Below are 16,795 nucleotides of genomic sequence, written 5' to 3' on the forward strand. Positions count from 1 at the left end.
GGGCGTGCACAGTCTTGCCAAACTAGCGTAAAAAAAATTTGGGCCACAAGCTGGTCCCTCGTGGTATCGCTGCTACCTACTGGAGACGCTTGGTACCTGCTACCTTTTTGGCTGGCGGGAGATGACGAATCGGCTGCCGTGAAAATCGCAAATGGGCGGGGCATTATCAGCACGTTTTCCGGGTTATAGCAGGCAGAGTTGGAGGCATTGGGGTTAATGGTGTGAGCATTTCTCGATCCTAACACAAAACGCACGCCTCTTCGAGACGCATCAGGGGCAAAGGAGCATCACGTCGGTCAACCTGCAACCTCTATGTCAACAATCAGAGCACGGGCATATCTCCACTAGTGAAGTGCTGTCTGTGCGGGTTGTCAATCACGGGTCTGTCAACCGCTGCGGTGGAGGGCCTCAGGGCCAGGAACAAACTCCATAAAACGGGATGGAAGCCAGGGACGTCAGCTTGGGCTTTTTAGCGGTTTCTACGCTAACAGGAGCCTGTCTGGCTCCCAAGTTTTACACTGGTTGTCAAACCAGGAGGGTCCTCGTTGCTCAACCTGGCTTTGGGTCCTGCTTTGCAGTCGGCCTTTCGCCTGTTGCCAGGGGTCGTCCTGCGGAATGTTTTGAGGTCGATGGGATTTGATCTCGTGGAGTCGTGTCAAATCTTTTTCTTTTCCCTGGGGTGAAATTGCCGGTACGGAAAGGACGAAAGAATCCGTTCGTTGCTACTGATTGTACACTCCAGATAATAGGGCATCAGCAGAAATTCCGTACACTGCCGTGGGAATGACAGTCCTAGACTTTCACCAGCCTTTTCTTTGACCATGCAGAAGGAAAATCGTCCCTGACATTGAAGCCATCATGGGCGTTCATATCGCCAAACGGGTCATGGTTTCGGCGCTATGTACAAGATTTTGACGCCCCACAATAAACCCACTTCTACTAACAAACCCTCGAACCCACCTTGCGTCTCAAAACCCCATGTTCACGAGTTGTCTACAATGAAGTTGATGCTTCTTATATATGATATTTGTTTTGCGTTGTGAGAGAGGTCGGAAAAGAGTAACCAATCCCTTCTACTTAGCAGGTCGGTCACCAGAGTCAACATCAGCTTCGCGAGGGGATCGCATGACTGGCTGTTGATGACGGACGGGGGCACGTTCAGGCACAGGCGCTGGACCAAGGCCATGCCGCCATGCAAAGGCTAGTTCTAAAGTGCCGTTCTCGGGGCATTTGCGGTACCTCAATGGACAGACCTCGATAGATACTCAAGGAACAAGTATATCTACTATAAGACCTTCAGACGTGTGCGATGCTTGTATCCTGGGCCGGTCGTGGCAAGCCAAAGTACACCAAAAGCGTATATACGTGGTGTGGTTGGCAGTCGAACCTTTTCGCCCTACCGTCGTCAACTATTCCCACGCGCGAGCCATGTGCCGTGCGTGGTCTTGCTAGTTGTTACCAACCTGAGCCATCCCCTCGCCATTACTTGGTGCAGCAACGTAGTCAAGAAAGACACTTCACTGAGAGCGGCGACATTGCCCTCAGGCTCTATTTGTCTGGATGCCGTGTTAACGCAACGACGAAAACTATCAACAAAGAAGGCAAGATAAACACCAGTCTCGCTGTCTCACGGTCTCACTCTCACCCACTCTTTGCCAGCTGCCGCCGCGACCTGGAATAAGCAGCAAAAGCCATGCCGCAAAAGCGGTGACCACTGACCGACCGTAGGGAATGAACCGACCACTACCGATTCACCAACCACCCCGTCATCTCACTTCTTACCTTATTCTTCCTCCCTTTTCGACGTCTCTTGGCCGTGATTGGCGCTTCTTACAAAACTGGTCCTCGCTCGACTTTGGTAACATATGACTGCACTTTGAGTCATACTGGAAAAACGTCGATATCATCATCGCGGTAGATGACTAGTGTATATAAAGAACCAGGCAAGACGTTGAGCTTTATAACGCGTACCTACATTGTAGTGCTCGATGACCTACAGACTCACGGGCTCGCCTGGGATGAAGGGTAACGGCACGTATTGAGGTCAGGCAGTCAGGGCCCCAGAGATGCTTTCTCGCTGCACCGGACGCTATTGCATCGTACAGTATGAACAGAAGAACAGAAAGGCATTACAGTAGTACACCACCAGTCGTGGAAAATGCTGTGCTTTGCCTGCGTCTAAATGGCTCCATGCAAACCCCAGTTACCTACATGTAGAAGTAAAAAGAACCGGAATAAGGTACTTGCACGTTTTCATTTTCCCCTGCGTCTCCCCAACCGCCTTTATTTTGGCAAGGAAGTCCACCAGCCAAGTCTCTCAGGATCAGCGATCGGCGAGGAGAGCAGTACGGACACAGAGCGGATTCCGTGCTTTACGTTATATACCGTGTTTACATTGAAAAGGGGGAACAGCAATGCAATTGTCAGACACTTCTTTGATTGTCCTTCCCAACACAACAGACTCCAAAAAACTCTATACCCTACCGTCGTTAGACTCGGTAAACCAAAGCCGTGCGCGCATATGCCCCTCGTTCAATCCTTCTTCCCTTCACAATGTCGAACCCATAACGGCTGAATTATTATACAGAAGATACATGTGACCTATGACCTCCCATGAAAACGCTTATGAAACCAGTAACTCCGAGCGATATGCACAATACAAGAAAAGAGGCGTGAAGTCTCTGAAGAAACCCTCCCATTGGATCTCTGCGTTAAGGTTGTTGGTTAGTTTGGGTTCACCTTCCGATAGGACGGCAACTAGTACCTGTCGAACGAATACGGGTGAGAAGGCGAGATCTCAATGACGGAAGAAAATGTTTGACTAACAGATGGCGTTCATTCGAAATGCCTCATCTCAAGTGTGAGACAATGTGTTCCAGAATTCACCGCCTTGAAGATGACTTTGACGGCAGTCGACCTGGGCTGCTCAAGTTGTCATGATGATGGTGATGATGATCCGGTGGCAATGATAACAAGTAATCCAGCTGGGAGTGAAGGAAGAACCTGCATGAAATCCCGGATGGCGTTTTCGTCCAAAATAAAATTGGCCGTGAATGAAGGGCCCTGATGACATGGACATCTTACCGTAGTGCTGACGGAAAGGTATCAAAGTTGGCGACTGCTGCGGAAAGATGGAGATGGCCATGTCCACTGGTCTAAGCTTGCGAATCCTTCCGACTGATGTCCGATGCAAGTATTGCGAGTTGTGCAGCGCACGAGGTTGATTTGAATGCTGGTCTCCTGGGATCAAACAGAAACGGAAAGAAATAGCTGCCATCGAGCTATTTGGGCGAACATGGCGAATTCCATTTGGGTTTTTGACTTGCGAAAACCACAGATAGGCATAACTGGTCCCTTGTCATGTGCACTTGTTGTTGGCAGAATCTCATTGACGATGGGGCACCCGCGGTTCTTTGGTGATACTTGGTCGACATACTTCCACATGGCTGAAATAGAGGAACCCGTCCCGTAGAATGTAAAGTCCGTGTTGCGCCTTACCGTAGTTGATGTTTGATAATTGCATGTTCGTCAAGGGCGTCCGAACGGACAACCCGAGGTCCAGAGACATGCCATGAAGGCGCCTCACAGTATGAGGCAGGCCATTCTAGCAAGCCAAAAGCGAAACTCAGTCCAGGAAGTCCACGGAAAAGTCGGGCAAATATCAGGAAGACAATCCCAGGTGAGATCAGTGGCAGTTCCGGGGCGAGCTGGGGTGCCATGGCTCGAACGAAACCCGGGAAAATCCGTTGTGTGCGGCCAACTATGGTTGATCCAGGCAGGAGTTCCAGCAAACAGAGAAAAAAAGAACCTTGTTTCCTTGATTCAGCCTGTGTTCGGTCAGTTATCTCAAAAACAAAACATGAGGTTGTCCAGATCATGGAGTGCAAGCCTTGGTCAGAAATTGGAGTACCGTATTGCGGTCCGAGGGGTCAATGATATATACACTCTTCCAGAGGCTTTACTCACCTTGCTGTCCGTCCTATGGCTTAGATCTTCCGGTCGGTGAAGAGGGCGAATCCGTTTTCAGGACTCGGGAGATTGTCAGCTAAGGAAGACTCCTGATCCCGGGGGTGGAATGGTTTCAAGGTTAGACGCAAACACGCCTCGAGAGGAGGACGAGGACGTTATCCCGAGAGCCATTCCGGACAGCAAGGAGAGGAAAGGCCGGTATCCACTACACACAAAGACGCCAGAACCTCGAGTCGCTCTTCTTTTTTTTCCCAAATCCAGTGAAGTTTCCCGGTCCGTGGTATAATGCATCTCTCCATACTAGTCTCTCAAAGCGAGAACAAAAAAGGAAAATGAAAAAGGAAATCAAACAACCCGAAACATTAATCGCAAAGAAAACTCGAGCAACGGCACCACCATCCAATGCGGCAGCTGTCTGCAAGGTTGCCGGAGTCCAGATTGTTTTGTAGGCACCAGAAAATCCGTGTTCTGGTGAAAAACCAAGGACAGAAATGCCGATAATCCAGGGATGCAGGTACCGTGAGGGAATGACCGTTGCTGTATCAAAGTCGCGCCGCCGGAGCATTGTCATAATCCAAACTTCCAGAGATGCAACTCGCAGCTCTCGAGGTTTCCGCGCACCTCTTTTTATCCTGGGTCTATCCGTGGATCAGATCATTATCAGGCTGAAGTAACCGGGATCCTGGTATGAGACAATGAAACAGAAATAATAGAGAACTCCAGGTTCCGAGGTATTAGCAAAGCATTAATAACAGCCCAGAAGACCTCCAACGTCTTGCGACGGGCAAGTCTAGGGCAGTCAAAGTCAAAAAGACCTGCGTGTCGCTAGCCATTAGCGGTGTTGCCGATGCCTGGCACGATCTCTGTCGTCACGTTCCTGTTCCGGGCGGCGATTGCGATGTTGATCCCGTTCTCGTTCCCTGGGCTCCGAGTCGCGACCGGGACTTCGGCGCGGGGCAGGTGACGGCCCGCTGCCTGCCATCTGGGCCGGTGTACTACTGTTTGACGTGGGGACCTGAGGAATGACAGGGGCCTGGTGGTTATCAAACGGGGGCTCTGGAATGTGACCGTACCCTTGCCGTGTTGGCGTTGGACCTGCGGGGGAGCCTAGATTATCAGATGAAGCCTGCGCTGGGTTCGTTGTTGCCACATTATACGCACCACCACGGCCATATAGAGGATCGGCAGAGTAAGCCTGAGTGGCCGAACTTCCGGGAACTGGTGCACCATAGTACTGATCCGGGGCTGGTGGGTAGCCAGGAGCGCCATTGGTGGGAGCGTACATTGTCCTGACTGGGGCAGCAGAAGAGACCGCAGGGTGAGGCGCCATCCTTGGAGGCTCCGACGTCACATAGTTCGGCTGTGTCCGGTAATCTGAGCCCATCACGTAGGAAGCTTCCTGTCCAACTTGTCCATAGCCGCCAGCCGGCATAGGAGGAGGGGCCGCCATGCCAGGGTATCTGTCTCCGGTGTTGGGAGGTCCAGGCGAGTACTGAGGAGCGGGAGGGTTGGTCGGGTACGGAGGGTATGGCTGAGGAGGATACTGTGCTGGAATACCGGCGGCCTGGGGCGTATACGAAACGGGCGGATAAGCAGGAGGACCTGGCTGGGGCGGTCCTGGGTACGCATTCGGCGGAGGGTAAACCGGGTTCTTGGGAGCGCTTGGCTGTGGGGGATAGTCAACATCCATGGCATTGTCCCTGGCGTAGGCATCGTAGTGTTCTTGTTCCCGTTGGCGGTTCTTCCATGTGCTGTAGTCAGAGGACCCGCGGTTCTGCTCGCGCTGGCCTGTGGGCGAGTTAGAGCTTCTCACAAACGTTGAGCCATTGTGCTGGCTAGAGTGTATTGTACCTCCAGTGCCACCACCTGACCTGGACGCAGCACGTCTCTCTTGCTCCCATCGAGCAGAGTCTGCCTTTAGGTCTTGAATCATTGCCTGCAGAGCCACCTTGTTTAGCATCAAGTCTTTGCTAACGCGCAAGCTTGTGCGCGAGCTGGGCTTCGAGGACTCACCGATGTCAGATTGCGATAGGCGGTGATGAAGTAGCCTTGGGTCACACGGCCGTCTGGTGACTATGAGGCGAGCAGCTGTAAGCGACAGTCCCTCACGATACCACGCTTAAGTGGATTGAGGCGGAAGAGGAAAGAAAATCTCGGTCGAAGGGGCGTACCTCGTAGGTTCCAGGGCGTACAAGTGCATCGTTTCCGAGATACCTGCAGATGTCGGAGGTGATGACTTCGCGGTCGATACCGTCACGAGGCACGAAGTATTCGTTCTGGCGCGCAGTCGAGGGCTGAGGGGCCTGAGCTGGCCTGTTGCCCGGTCTTGCCGCCATGTTGATTGCGGAAAGGGCGTAGTGGTCCGAAGAACAAAAACAATGATGGCGATTGTAGATCAATAAAACCAGCAACCGAAACGGCGTTCTGGACAAGAGGTATGGAGGTGAGGTGAGAAAAAGGATCTTGCAAGTGGAGGACCGATGATGGGACAGCAGGCAGGGGGGAAAAGAGTCCGAATTTTGGGAAGAAGGGATGAACGAGAAAGAGGGGAGGCCGGGAAGAAATGGACGCCTGGCTGAGTTTAGGTTGTGCCAAAGTGGGCCGCCGTGGTTGCGTGGGTGGGATGGAAGAACTGAGGCACTCCTGGCAACCTGGCTGGGCCTGGCAGCGGTAGGTACTTCCAGCAGGTACCCTCAGCCCTGGACTGGATACTAGTCTAAAGGTAACCGGAGAACAACCCGTGGACAGGCGGGAAAAAAGATAGGAAAAATGAGTGAGTGGAGGTGACCAGACTGGCCGGCTTACACTGCAATTCGGCGCTGAGCTTGATAGCCGGCCTGCGACGGCAACACGACTGACTCTCTGCCTGGGTCTTTGGTACGTAGTCTGGTATATCGTACGCTGGAGAGAGCGTCCGCCCCCCGTCACCCCGTCCTATGTTTGTATGTAACACGTTGGGCAGGCAGTTAGACAAGGCTAGTACCTAAGCTACGCTACCCAAACAGCCAGCAGACCGGGCGAGCTACACGAGGCACCTTTCTGTAAGGACACTGCTGCTCCGCGGTCTGTACCCGAGTTTGTGATTGCTGCTTGCTTGCTGATGCAAATGCGATGCGAACCCAGGCATCGGGTCCTCTCCTGCGTCTCTCGGCGTCTCGCTCATCGACAGCGAGAACGGATTCGGAATGGAGAATGGGGAATGGAGAATTGTGGGTGACACTAGGCCGAACTCTGATGGAGCATGGGGCACGGAATCCGCAGGGCAGCAAGGGCATCTGCTGACAACGAGCACGAGCAGCAGGAACATGAGCCAAAAAGAGCGGACGAAAAGCTGACTGACACCAACCGGATCGGCCAGAATACGGAATGCCTTGCAGATGGGATGGGGGTGACAGCAACCTCAATTCCAGAGTGAGGGGCTTGAGAAGGTCGAGAGGCAGCACCAGAAGGTCCTGTTGCCAGGGTTGGTTTTCTGGATCCATGGCGGTAGGGACCTCGTGTCTGCCAATGGGAGCGGGTTGCGCTAATGTATCGTTGAACCTATAGTTGCCACAGGAGGGCGGCCTAAAACAACGACCACGGCGAATGCTGAATGGTGAAAGACGGCTTTGGATGGATGGCAGCCATACTCAGCCAACAAGGCGGCCGAATCAACTTAACAACTGTGGCCAAGCACAGCCGAGCATAGCAAACCACGATGTCAAGTGAGGCTTAATAGGAAAAGCAGTTTGTGCACATGAACAGCCAGTGGAACGATATGACACAGCTTATCTTATAGTACCCGTGTCCTCCCTTTTTCCATGTTTCTCCCCTTTTCTTCACCGGCCAGGACGACCTCGGGAGAAAGGCGTGCGAGACGTTGGTTGGCTCTAGGGCTCCGAGGTGGGCTGCTGCCTTTAGGGGCTGCAGCAAGCGAAAGAGGCAGTCGTGCCAACCACTGAAAAGCGAGTCGATACGGCGCTTGATGGAGTAATGGGCGATGACAGTGCTGATGGAAGACACAAAGGCGTACAGGTTTAGGAGAAATGGGAAAAAGTGCGGTGTAAAGATTGGCAAGCGTTGGGTTGTAAGCCTGTGGGGTGGGAGGCATGCTCAGAATCGCTTCAGGTCGAAAATCGCATTTTTCCATTGTCGACAGGTGATAATGGAATCGCTGGCATGATACCTACCTCGCTCCCAAAAAAATTAAGCCGGAGGGTCAGTTGTACGGCTACGGTACGCTTGCAGCACCAAACAAGCGTGCAATAACCGTTAGCGGGCGTCCGGGTTTTTGTTTGGCGAGCGAACCTACCTATACATAGGTGAAAAAGGTGCACCTGGTACCTAGGAGCGACCTGGCTCAACGCCGTCACCTGCCAAAGTGCGCTTTTGCGCCTGGGATCATTTGGGCCTCAATCCCTTTAGCGGTGAAAAAGGCCACTTTTGTACCTCCTCCACATCAGCTTTGAGGGACTCTTGGACTAACATCTCAGTCGCTAGCTTTGGTTGCTACAGCGAGGCATTGGTATTATTTGCCGAGTGACCAGAAGTACTGAAAGGGTAGCATTGGGTTATCAAGACTTATCCATTGGGTCGACATTCCTGGAGGTACAAAAGTGGCCTTTTTCACCGCTAAAGGGATAATCGGCATTCTAGACTGGTGCCAACTGCCAAGTTGTGCAAACAGTCAGAGGTCTGGTGTTGTTTTAAGACTCTTCCATTCTGAGGGCTCTATTGGCTTGGGGGCCGTTGTGGAAACGTCAAAATCGCACGCGGAGGTGTGGTGTCAATCAATTCAACCGCACGGCGTCAATCTTTGGTGGTAACTCGTACCAGTCAATGAAAGAAACGGACACGGAGCGCTGCCGACACCGTACTGTGCAGATTTTCCAGGCGTTGAGGTGAACGCAAGGAACACCGCTGTTTTGGTAGTGGATATTCGGTGACCCATTTGGGCGTCAAGGGCGCAAAATCTGAGATAGGCCCGGTGCGCAAAGATAGCTGAATGCGGGAGACAATGAAGGCCTAAAATCCAGATAAAAGTCATTCGTCGAAAGATCATACCACGAAAATCGTTGATGTCATTTGGAGACACTTCAGATTTATACACAGAGAACAAGGCGGCCTCAAATGTCTACTGTGGTGCCATGAGGTCGTCTACGGATGGACCTGAATATCGTGCGTAGAATGGAGGTGGTCTTCGCAGAGTCACTGCCACATGGCTCTAAATATTTAGGCGGCTAAACCTATAGTGATGGATGACAGAGATGGACAACCAATCTCATCGTCCAAAGTTGAAGGGTCCGGCCCATGCGCCAGACAGTGCTGGCTAACGGGCTGAAGGCTTGAAGGTGACACATGGATGGAAGAGTCGCTTGTCGCCGTGACGTGTGTGTGCGTACAAGAATTTGAGCGTCCACCATGGTTTCTTGATACTGATGGGTCGCCGTCGTCGCATGTGTGGGATGTGCCGAGTATGACCTACCGAATCATGCCCATGCCGTCGCTTCTTCCACGCGGGTTAAAATGCATTGAAGACAGATTGGGCTAGTAAAAGAGCTGCGTCAGGATACTTTCTGGTGGGCTTCGTGATGGAGACGCAATGGGGGAGCAATGGGGTCTGGGAACGGGCGGGTTCTGGCAACAATCGGGTATCAATGCGTCTGGGAGTCTGGAAGCCCAACCTCTCTGCAACGCCGCAAACTGCCGCATGAGATGGGGTCTCCCGCAGCCAATCAGCTTCGTCCGACACTTCGGGTGGTGAGGATGTAAGCTCGACGACAAGGCGACCGTCTGGCTCTGAGCACGCTCACTGTCCCGAGTTATTATGACCGAATTTGCCTTTTTCTCTTCCCACATTGGCAAGCAACCTCAGTGCAGAACATGCTCTTGCATCGTATTTCCATTCTGATGTACCAAAACAAAGGGATACATGCCGTGTCGGCCAATTTGTCAGACAGGAACCCCCATCATGACGAGTATCCAACCGCCAGTTCAGAGACCATTGACGGCATCTTGTGCCTGTTTGTCTTGTATGCTCTTTTGTTCCCGTCAAAGTTCAAATTTGCCATGACAATCAGACGATCCATTCGTGGAAGTCCCTTGAAACTTCTAAAGCTGCCAGTGATATGTTAGGAAATCGACTCCAACTTTCACGAGCTGAACTCATTGTACGCAGATTGGAGTTACATCTTTCGGGGGACGCGGTTCAAGAACCCAAGGATTTGATAGCCTGCCCATGGAATTCGGCTGCCATGTAACGAGAAAATGTGCTTCACGAGATATTCGGAAGCGGGACTGCCGACCCGTTACCCTCCATTGAGTGCCAGAAGAGAATCGTGGATCTGACCAAGCACTGATTGGTTTGTCCCTGGGATCTCAGTCACCGCTATAACGCAGGCTCTGATGAGATGTCGTAGTCAATCCCGTCGCGCAGCTGAAGAGCGAGCCGTCTTTGTGGAGGACGGCATGTGCAAACTTGGATAGCTCAGCCAAAGGCACTTTTTGATATCAGACGGCGTGTTGTGGATTCATGCATCGAATTCTCCACATGTGCACTCATGTCGCTATGCCGTTATCAGGGCGCCGTGTCATGAAAATCGCAGTAGCCTCTTAACCGAACTTGAGTTTGCTTTGCCCACGCTCGACCTTCTTCGGTCTACCTTGTCGCTTCGGCGTCGTGCTTGTGGATTTCTGATTGTCGACACGCGAGCTAGATGCTGATGGTTGATTGACGAATGTCTGACTGACACGTTCTTGTTCTTGGAGCTCTTTAGCAAAATGCCAGTCTTGATGGCTTTGCAGTTCCTCGGGGCTATCGAGGCTGGCGTTGCATCGCGAGCACGTCAATGTGATGATTGGGCCGGGTTCTGGTTCAGAATTCCCGTTATATACCTCATCGGCTTTGTCCACCCCCTCTGAACCGGCCGGCTCACCTGACATGACCTCCTCTTTCAGGATGCCCAACCTTTGACCGCTTTGACCACTGATGGCTGTATCGTCGGAGCCCAACCCAGAATTAGCGCCGTGGGATAATTCTCTCTTCGCAAAAAACCGTTCTATCCCGCCGTTATCCAGACGCCTCCGCTTCTCTGCCGGGCGGATCTCATTTTCAGGATCAGCCATCGCGGTCCGTGCCCCCGTCTTGCTTGCCTGAGCCTCCTCGGCCTTCAACAAGAAAGCGCCAATGCCCATATTTCCAGTGACACCATCCTCAAATCCTCCGACGCTAAGGCTAAGGTTGGAACATGGCCAAACTTGACCCTCGGCAACAATCTGACTTAGCAGGTTCCTGGACAGCTCGAACAAAGTCTCTTCGTCGAGCTTACGGCCTTGAGGGATAGGACCCTGACGTGATCGGGTTTGGGTGCCGTGGCGATGATGGAGATTGATAGTCTTCGGCCTCCGCTTGTTTTCCAGAACGCCCTCCTCAACCAACCGAGAGAAAATGTCAGCGGCAAAGATACGTAACCATCTAACACCCTGCTCAAAGGTGGCGATACTTGGGCGGAATGACTTGGCCGACAGCATCGACTTGATCTGGACGCGCGGGTTCACCTCGCTGTTGTCGATACCACGCACGGTGTTGTAGACCCAAACCCCCGTGTCATCGCCTAATTTTGATTTCAGCTGCTCCACCGAGACACCCAGCAAATCTTTGACCGTATCTGTGTGGTAGATCTGACTGATTTGTTCGCCCAGCTTGCCGCCAAGGTTCCGCATTTTTGTGAACTTGAAGTCGGAAAGGAAATGCTGAACTGAACGATTCCGAATCACCGTCTGTTGGTTGGGCTTCCGGTAAGCCGAGCCCAACTTGCTCAACAGCTTATTACAGGCTACACCAGCGGAGCACGTGTATCCAAGCTTATCTTTGATGGCTATGCGCACCTTGCGCACGATTTCCGAGCCTATAAGAATAGCCACGTCGTCCCAGTCCGGATCCTCGAGTTCAGCGTTCTCGCCTGGCAGGTCCACCAGCGCATCAGCCCGCCAGTCGAGTGCGGTAATGGATGGCATGGGCAACATCTCGGTCGGGTCGTCGTATGGAGGAGGGTTGGCAAGCTCAGGAAAACGTTCGAGTAGGATGGCGTGCACCTGTGCCGAAAGGTCCATAAACACCTCATCGATGCTCGCTTTCTCCACCTTTTGGAGATGAGGTGGGAGTTCTTCCTTGATGATAGCCAGAATCCTACGAGATTCAAGTCGGTAAGGATCCAAGGACACCTTATGCGTCGCCATATTGGCCGCGGCATCCGGGTGGTAATCCCACTTGGCATCGCCTTCTCTCCATGTTGCAACATGTTGGTGTATAAGATCCGGGCAAAGCTTTTTCGCTTCCGACACGTTGCAATGCCGGCCAATGCCAAAACCACGAGCCGGGTAGTTGACCGCTATTAAGCCCTGCCTATACGAGGTCAGTTTGACGTCAGAGGATGCCGAAAGGGGGGGGACAATGCCAGGGAGTGGCTTTACCATTGCTGAACGGCAACGGGCTTGTCGTCGGGTATCCCCAGTCGCACCATTTCTACTTGGGCGTAGAAGCAATCGAGATCCAAGTGGGCAATAACCCTGAGCAGACACGAAGTGCTCGAGGCGGCGAGCTGCTGGATGTGACGGTATGTGAACCGTGAGCGCTTCATGCCGGGAGCGCCCGCGGGAGAAGAGTCGCGAAATGACTGCAAATGGAGCGGTGACGACATGGCAGCGTATGGGCGGAGTGGACAGCCAAGGGTGTCATTTTCGGTCGGTCGGTCGGACGGGCGACGAAGGCGGACCGGCAACGGCAGTCAGAATCGTGGCAGTAATCGCGGATGGCCGAAAGACGTCTATCGGTGACAGAGGTGCATAAAGATGGCGTCGCGACGGGCGGTTGTGAGAGTTGCCGAAATCACGTCGAACGGAGTAAAAGCGCGCTAAGGTATGGTGTAGCAAAAGAATGGCCGCGAAGTCCAGTGCGTCCAGACTGCCCTGTGGAAACTGTTTGGAAGCTGACAGGATCGGAGGAAGTTCAACCCGGGAGGTCCCCCACAGCGGGTGATTGGACGGATGCATCCGCGCCTATCAGTGGATGAGATCCCCACGTTGACGCATGCGGAAGCCCCACCCCTGCAGGTCGCGCTCCCTGCTGTGCATTCAAAACCACCAACTGCACTTGCAAAAGCATCTGATTGTGGCCCTTCGTCTGCATCCTCAAACCAAAACGGAAGGCATCTTATAACTGACTTCCAGTTTGACCCGCCTCAAATTCTACTGTATCAACAAAACGAAATATAAAGCCGCGATATGAGGACGTTTAGCCCAACCTTTCAGTTCATCCAAAAGGGCCCCTTCCCGCATATGCGAGATACACTACATATACACCTGACCTGAAGCTCCAGTTGAGGTGTCAGAACGGTCCACATATTCTGCCGAAACACGACAGTGTCTAGATTGCCTAGTAAGGCGCCGGGGGTAGGGTGAGTTACATAAACGAATCCTGTCGATGTCACGTCTCGGGACGTCTGGGGATACTTTTTGCGCGGGGAAGAGAACCAAAGGCCATGTACCGCCATCAACATCACTTCTCACGACAGCAGGTTTTTGACGATGTGTGCCAGATACGGGATACGGTTTGTTGGCCAAAAGGAAGTGGTTGCTGTGAACATGCAACATGTCGTAAACCAAGATGTCCATGCTCGATCATACGCTCGATGGGCGACTTCATTCTACCGTTGGGACGGAACGAACGCGAAGTTACAGACAAATTACAATCTTATTGACCCTCTCTCTCTACGCAGCATGAGAACCGAGATCTGGAATCACAAAATGACAACACACCGCCTAGACACATACTGCGTTACCATATATCCCACACGTGGGGGTAAACGATGCAAATGAACCCTACGATACCACCGGTTCGCACGACGCATCGTTTTCTGTTATCGCCAGTTACCATTTGTCCTTGAGGTTGCAGTCAAATAAGTGTCCCGTTGTTCCATCCGGATCATGTCAGTCAGAGTTGGGCTTTCTCAGAATCCTAACCGAAGTTGCATTCCACAATTAACCTCGACGCTCTGCTTGAGGGCAGTGATGTGAGCTGCTGTGTATAATGATCACCCACAACCACAAGAAGACAAACGGCTACGAGATATCAGAGCAAGGAAAGGTTGATAAAAGAAGAAAAAACTCATTTTTCTTGAACACAGACAACGGCATCCAGTTAGTTTTCAGGCCCAAGGAACATACATATGATGGAACTCATGAACCCAATAGCAAAATAGGCAAAAGCGAGTGCCAGCCTAATCGTGACCACAAAATTTTGCCGGCTGTAAGCTATACAAATCCATGATGAACTTGCCATTCAGATGGTATAAGCCGTGCGGGACCACGCTCACTGACGCCTCTGCCGACTAAAAGTGATATATGTAATTGGCGATGGTCAAATCATGCTGCAATTTTGCAAAAGTCGGGTGGTCATCTTTCGGGGAATTGTGAAGGATGAATACCTAACCTTGCTCCAAAATTTGTTTGGGGTAGAAAGGAAGCCATGAAACATGATCACATCCTGAGACACAGTAAGATCAACACCATACCTATGTGCTCGCCATAATCCAACATTAAAGTATCTAATCAAGAGTAAAAAGAAACATAACCGCCGGGCCGTTCGCCGAGCGCCAGCAAAGTACAGAAACAAAAATTGTACATAAACAAATGAAAGGGGGTATCTAGATTGATAATTTGATTCAATGATCACAAGTTTGCCGCCGGCCCATGCATCTGGTCCTGTTGTCCCTGCTCCTGCTTCTTAACTTGTTTCCTCTCCTTAGGCTGTGCTCCGGCCTCGGTTTTTGAGGTGGTAAACCCCTTCTCGTCGTCGGTTAGCGGGGGAAGCCCGAACCTTTCCCGCACGCTTTGATATATGGGTCCCATTTCGTAAAAGCTCTCGTTGTTCTCATACGTCGCGCAGGGCGAATCCTTGAGAGGTAATAGCCAGTTTACAAGCCCGTTACCCATGATGGATTTCCAGTTTCGATAGAAGCCTAGATCCCATGGATTCTCACCCAGCTCGGTTTTCACGATGGCGAAGGTGCGTGTTGCCAGCATATCCCTCTCGCTGGCCGCACCTCTTGCACCAGCTTCCCCAAACAACTGCGGGCCCGCATCTCCCGGTTTCGATATCGGATAGGTGATGACCTTGTACTTTTCACAAGATTGAGTGCCCCTAGGGACCCGGATGGCGAGATTGTGTACAAAGTTTTTGGACTTGAGGTAGTCGATGTTTGTCATGTTCATGAACGCATACCGCGTGGATGTGGTGAACATGGCTATGGCGAAAAATCCAAGGAGGCCGTTTAAAGCCAGCATGGCAATGACAAAACCATCGAGGCCGTAACCAGCTTTGATTCGCTGTCGCGTACAAAGGGCGCAAGCAGTGATAACTACAATGGCGCAAAGCGATCCGTAGAACGTGAACTGGATAAAGTATTTAAACGCTGCGCCCAAAAATCAGCCTAGGTCGCCATCATGTGTTTCGGTGGTCTCTTTGAACTTACATGTCTCACCCACAATCCCCCCAACCCACGGGCAATAGTGGTCCATTTTCTTGACGCATCGATCAATTTCACTGCAGTGATGCGCCCTGTCTGGTTTCCAGGTGCAACAGCTGAGACACCATCGTGGTTTTCCGTCCGGTTCGCAGATGAAAACGTCTTTGCTGTAAAAGGACTCCAGCCCCGGGCTATCAGGGTCCTCGTCTGGTCCAACATTGCTGTAAGGTTTGGCCTCTATGTCGTCGGTCTGTTTATGCTTGTGTCGACGCCAACTTGGCTTCTCTTTCTCCTCCTTCTCCAGCCGCCATATCGCTCGCTGTCCGAGGGCGACGACGCCGGGATTTTGATGGATAACCAGGAAGAGTCGAATATAGGTCAAGACCATTAGGACAAAAGTGACAAAGTAGAAGACGAGGATTGCGATCGCAGCGCTGGTTTGTTGACGCCTATGGAGGAAGTGATCCACTACGAAAGGGTTCCAGTCAGTGGGAAAAGCTCCGAGTCAAACAGAACATATAGAAGCTCCACATGTCCTGTCGGCCCCGATTTATAGGTGCTGAAAGGGAACATGCTGGGTGACATCACACGGGGACAGGGAGCGGCTGTCCAAATGGAAGTTGGAGATGAAGGAAAAATATAAATCAAGGACGTACCGCAAACTCTCTTGGCCGTGGTGTATGTTGCCAGACCGAAAACGGCGGCTAGAAGGATGGGCATAAATCGTGTGACCCATCTCGTCTCGGACCGGCGCGCTCGAACGGAACTCATGTCGTCCCCAGCCCTCGAGGCATGGGATGTGGTGTTTGTCGCAGCGCAGCCCGGGTATGCGGCCAAACCTCAGATCAAGTTTTGTTGGTGGCGCTTCGGACGAACAAGGCAGGATCCGGGGCGTTTGTTCACTTGCACACAGGCTAGTGCATCGGAGGGGTGATCGTAGATGAAAGGCGTTCAATCGCAATGTTCGTCGTTCGGCAGGCGTCGTCGGCGCGGGATGATAGGGAACGGACGGAGGGCGGGAGTTGAAGATTTCAAGGAAGGCGCATACTGGCTGAGTACTGGCCGCGCATATGGAATTCGTCGTCGTCGGAAGAAGGGGACCGTAGCGTTCAGTTGCGACGGGACGCCGTGTGTTGGTCGCTGCCGTTGGTCACGAGAGTTTTTGCGACAACGTCCAGGGATGCGCTCAAAGAAGATGAAGTGTTGGAAGATCGGAGGTTTGCTTCGGTTGGACAAATGCAAGACATCATCCAGTCTTTCAACGTCCGCATCTGTTGGAAGTTGGAAACCTGCCCTGGCCCCTGGACTGCAGGCGGGAGTGC

At 52.2% G+C, this 16,795-nt stretch overlaps 4 protein-coding genes across 4 annotated transcripts; all 4 read right to left on the reverse strand.

Moving 5' to 3' along the window:
* Positions 1-2,579: 2,579 nt before the first annotated feature.
* On the reverse strand, positions 2,580-2,699 carry SMAC4_13028 (uncharacterized protein; the record flags this gene model as incomplete). The annotated part of the gene is made up of 1 exon (XM_024655338.2): positions 2,580-2,699. One exon carries the CDS (start codon positions 2,697-2,699, stop codon positions 2,580-2,582), a length of 120 nt encoding a protein of 39 aa, XP_024511238.2.
* Positions 2,700-3,853: 1,154 nt separating this feature from the next.
* On the reverse strand, positions 3,854-6,525 carry SMAC4_05387 (uncharacterized protein). The gene is made up of 4 exons (XM_003347040.2): positions 6,141-6,525; positions 5,983-6,042; positions 5,821-5,905; positions 3,854-5,757 (listed from the first exon to the last, which is right to left on the reverse strand). Exons 1-4 carry the CDS (start codon positions 6,303-6,305, stop codon positions 4,802-4,804), a joined length of 1,266 nt encoding a protein of 421 aa, XP_003347088.1. The 5' UTR covers positions 6,306-6,525; the 3' UTR covers positions 3,854-4,801.
* A 3,295-nt stretch (positions 6,526-9,820) lies between these two features.
* Positions 9,821-12,649, reverse strand: SMAC4_05386 (uncharacterized protein). Its single transcript, XM_003347039.2, has 2 exons — positions 12,421-12,649; positions 9,821-12,352 (listed from the first exon to the last, which is right to left on the reverse strand). Exons 1-2 carry the CDS (start codon positions 12,645-12,647, stop codon positions 10,561-10,563), a joined length of 2,019 nt encoding a protein of 672 aa, XP_003347087.1. The 5' UTR covers positions 12,648-12,649; the 3' UTR covers positions 9,821-10,560.
* Positions 12,650-14,676: 2,027 nt separating this feature from the next.
* Positions 14,677-16,244, reverse strand: SMAC4_13029 (uncharacterized protein; the record flags this gene model as incomplete). The annotated part of the gene is made up of 3 exons (XM_024655337.1): positions 14,677-15,419; positions 15,480-15,941; positions 16,130-16,244. 3 exons carry the CDS (start codon positions 16,242-16,244, stop codon positions 14,677-14,679), a joined length of 1,320 nt encoding a protein of 439 aa, XP_024511237.1.
* Between the last annotated feature and the right edge of the window lie 551 nt (positions 16,245-16,795).

Source organism: Sordaria macrospora, chromosome 1, assembly GCF_033870435.1.
Source record: "Sordaria macrospora chromosome 1, complete sequence".
Classification (NCBI taxonomy): domain Eukaryota; kingdom Fungi; phylum Ascomycota; class Sordariomycetes; order Sordariales; family Sordariaceae; genus Sordaria; species Sordaria macrospora.

Bases quoted from the DNA above. Each gene is read 5' to 3' on its own strand.
- SMAC4_05386 (XM_003347039.2), bottom strand. From the start codon at position 12,647: ATGTCGTCACCGCTCCATTTGCAGTCATTTCGCGACTCTTCTCCCGCG. The intron at 12,353-12,420 runs GTAAAGCCACTC...GACCTCGTATAG, and splicing joins CCCGTTGCCGTTCAGCAATG to GCAGGGCTTAATAGCGGTCA.
- SMAC4_05387 (XM_003347040.2), bottom strand. From the start codon at position 6,305: ATGGCGGCAAGACCGGGCAACAGGCCAGCTCAGGCCCCTCAGCCCTCG. The intron at 6,043-6,140 runs GTACGCCCCTTC...CTCGCCTCATAG, and splicing joins TACGCCCTGGAACCTACGAG to TCACCAGACGGCCGTGTGAC. The intron at 5,906-5,982 runs GTGAGTCCTCGA...GTGGCTCTGCAG, and splicing joins CCTATCGCAATCTGACATCG to GCAATGATTCAAGACCTAAA.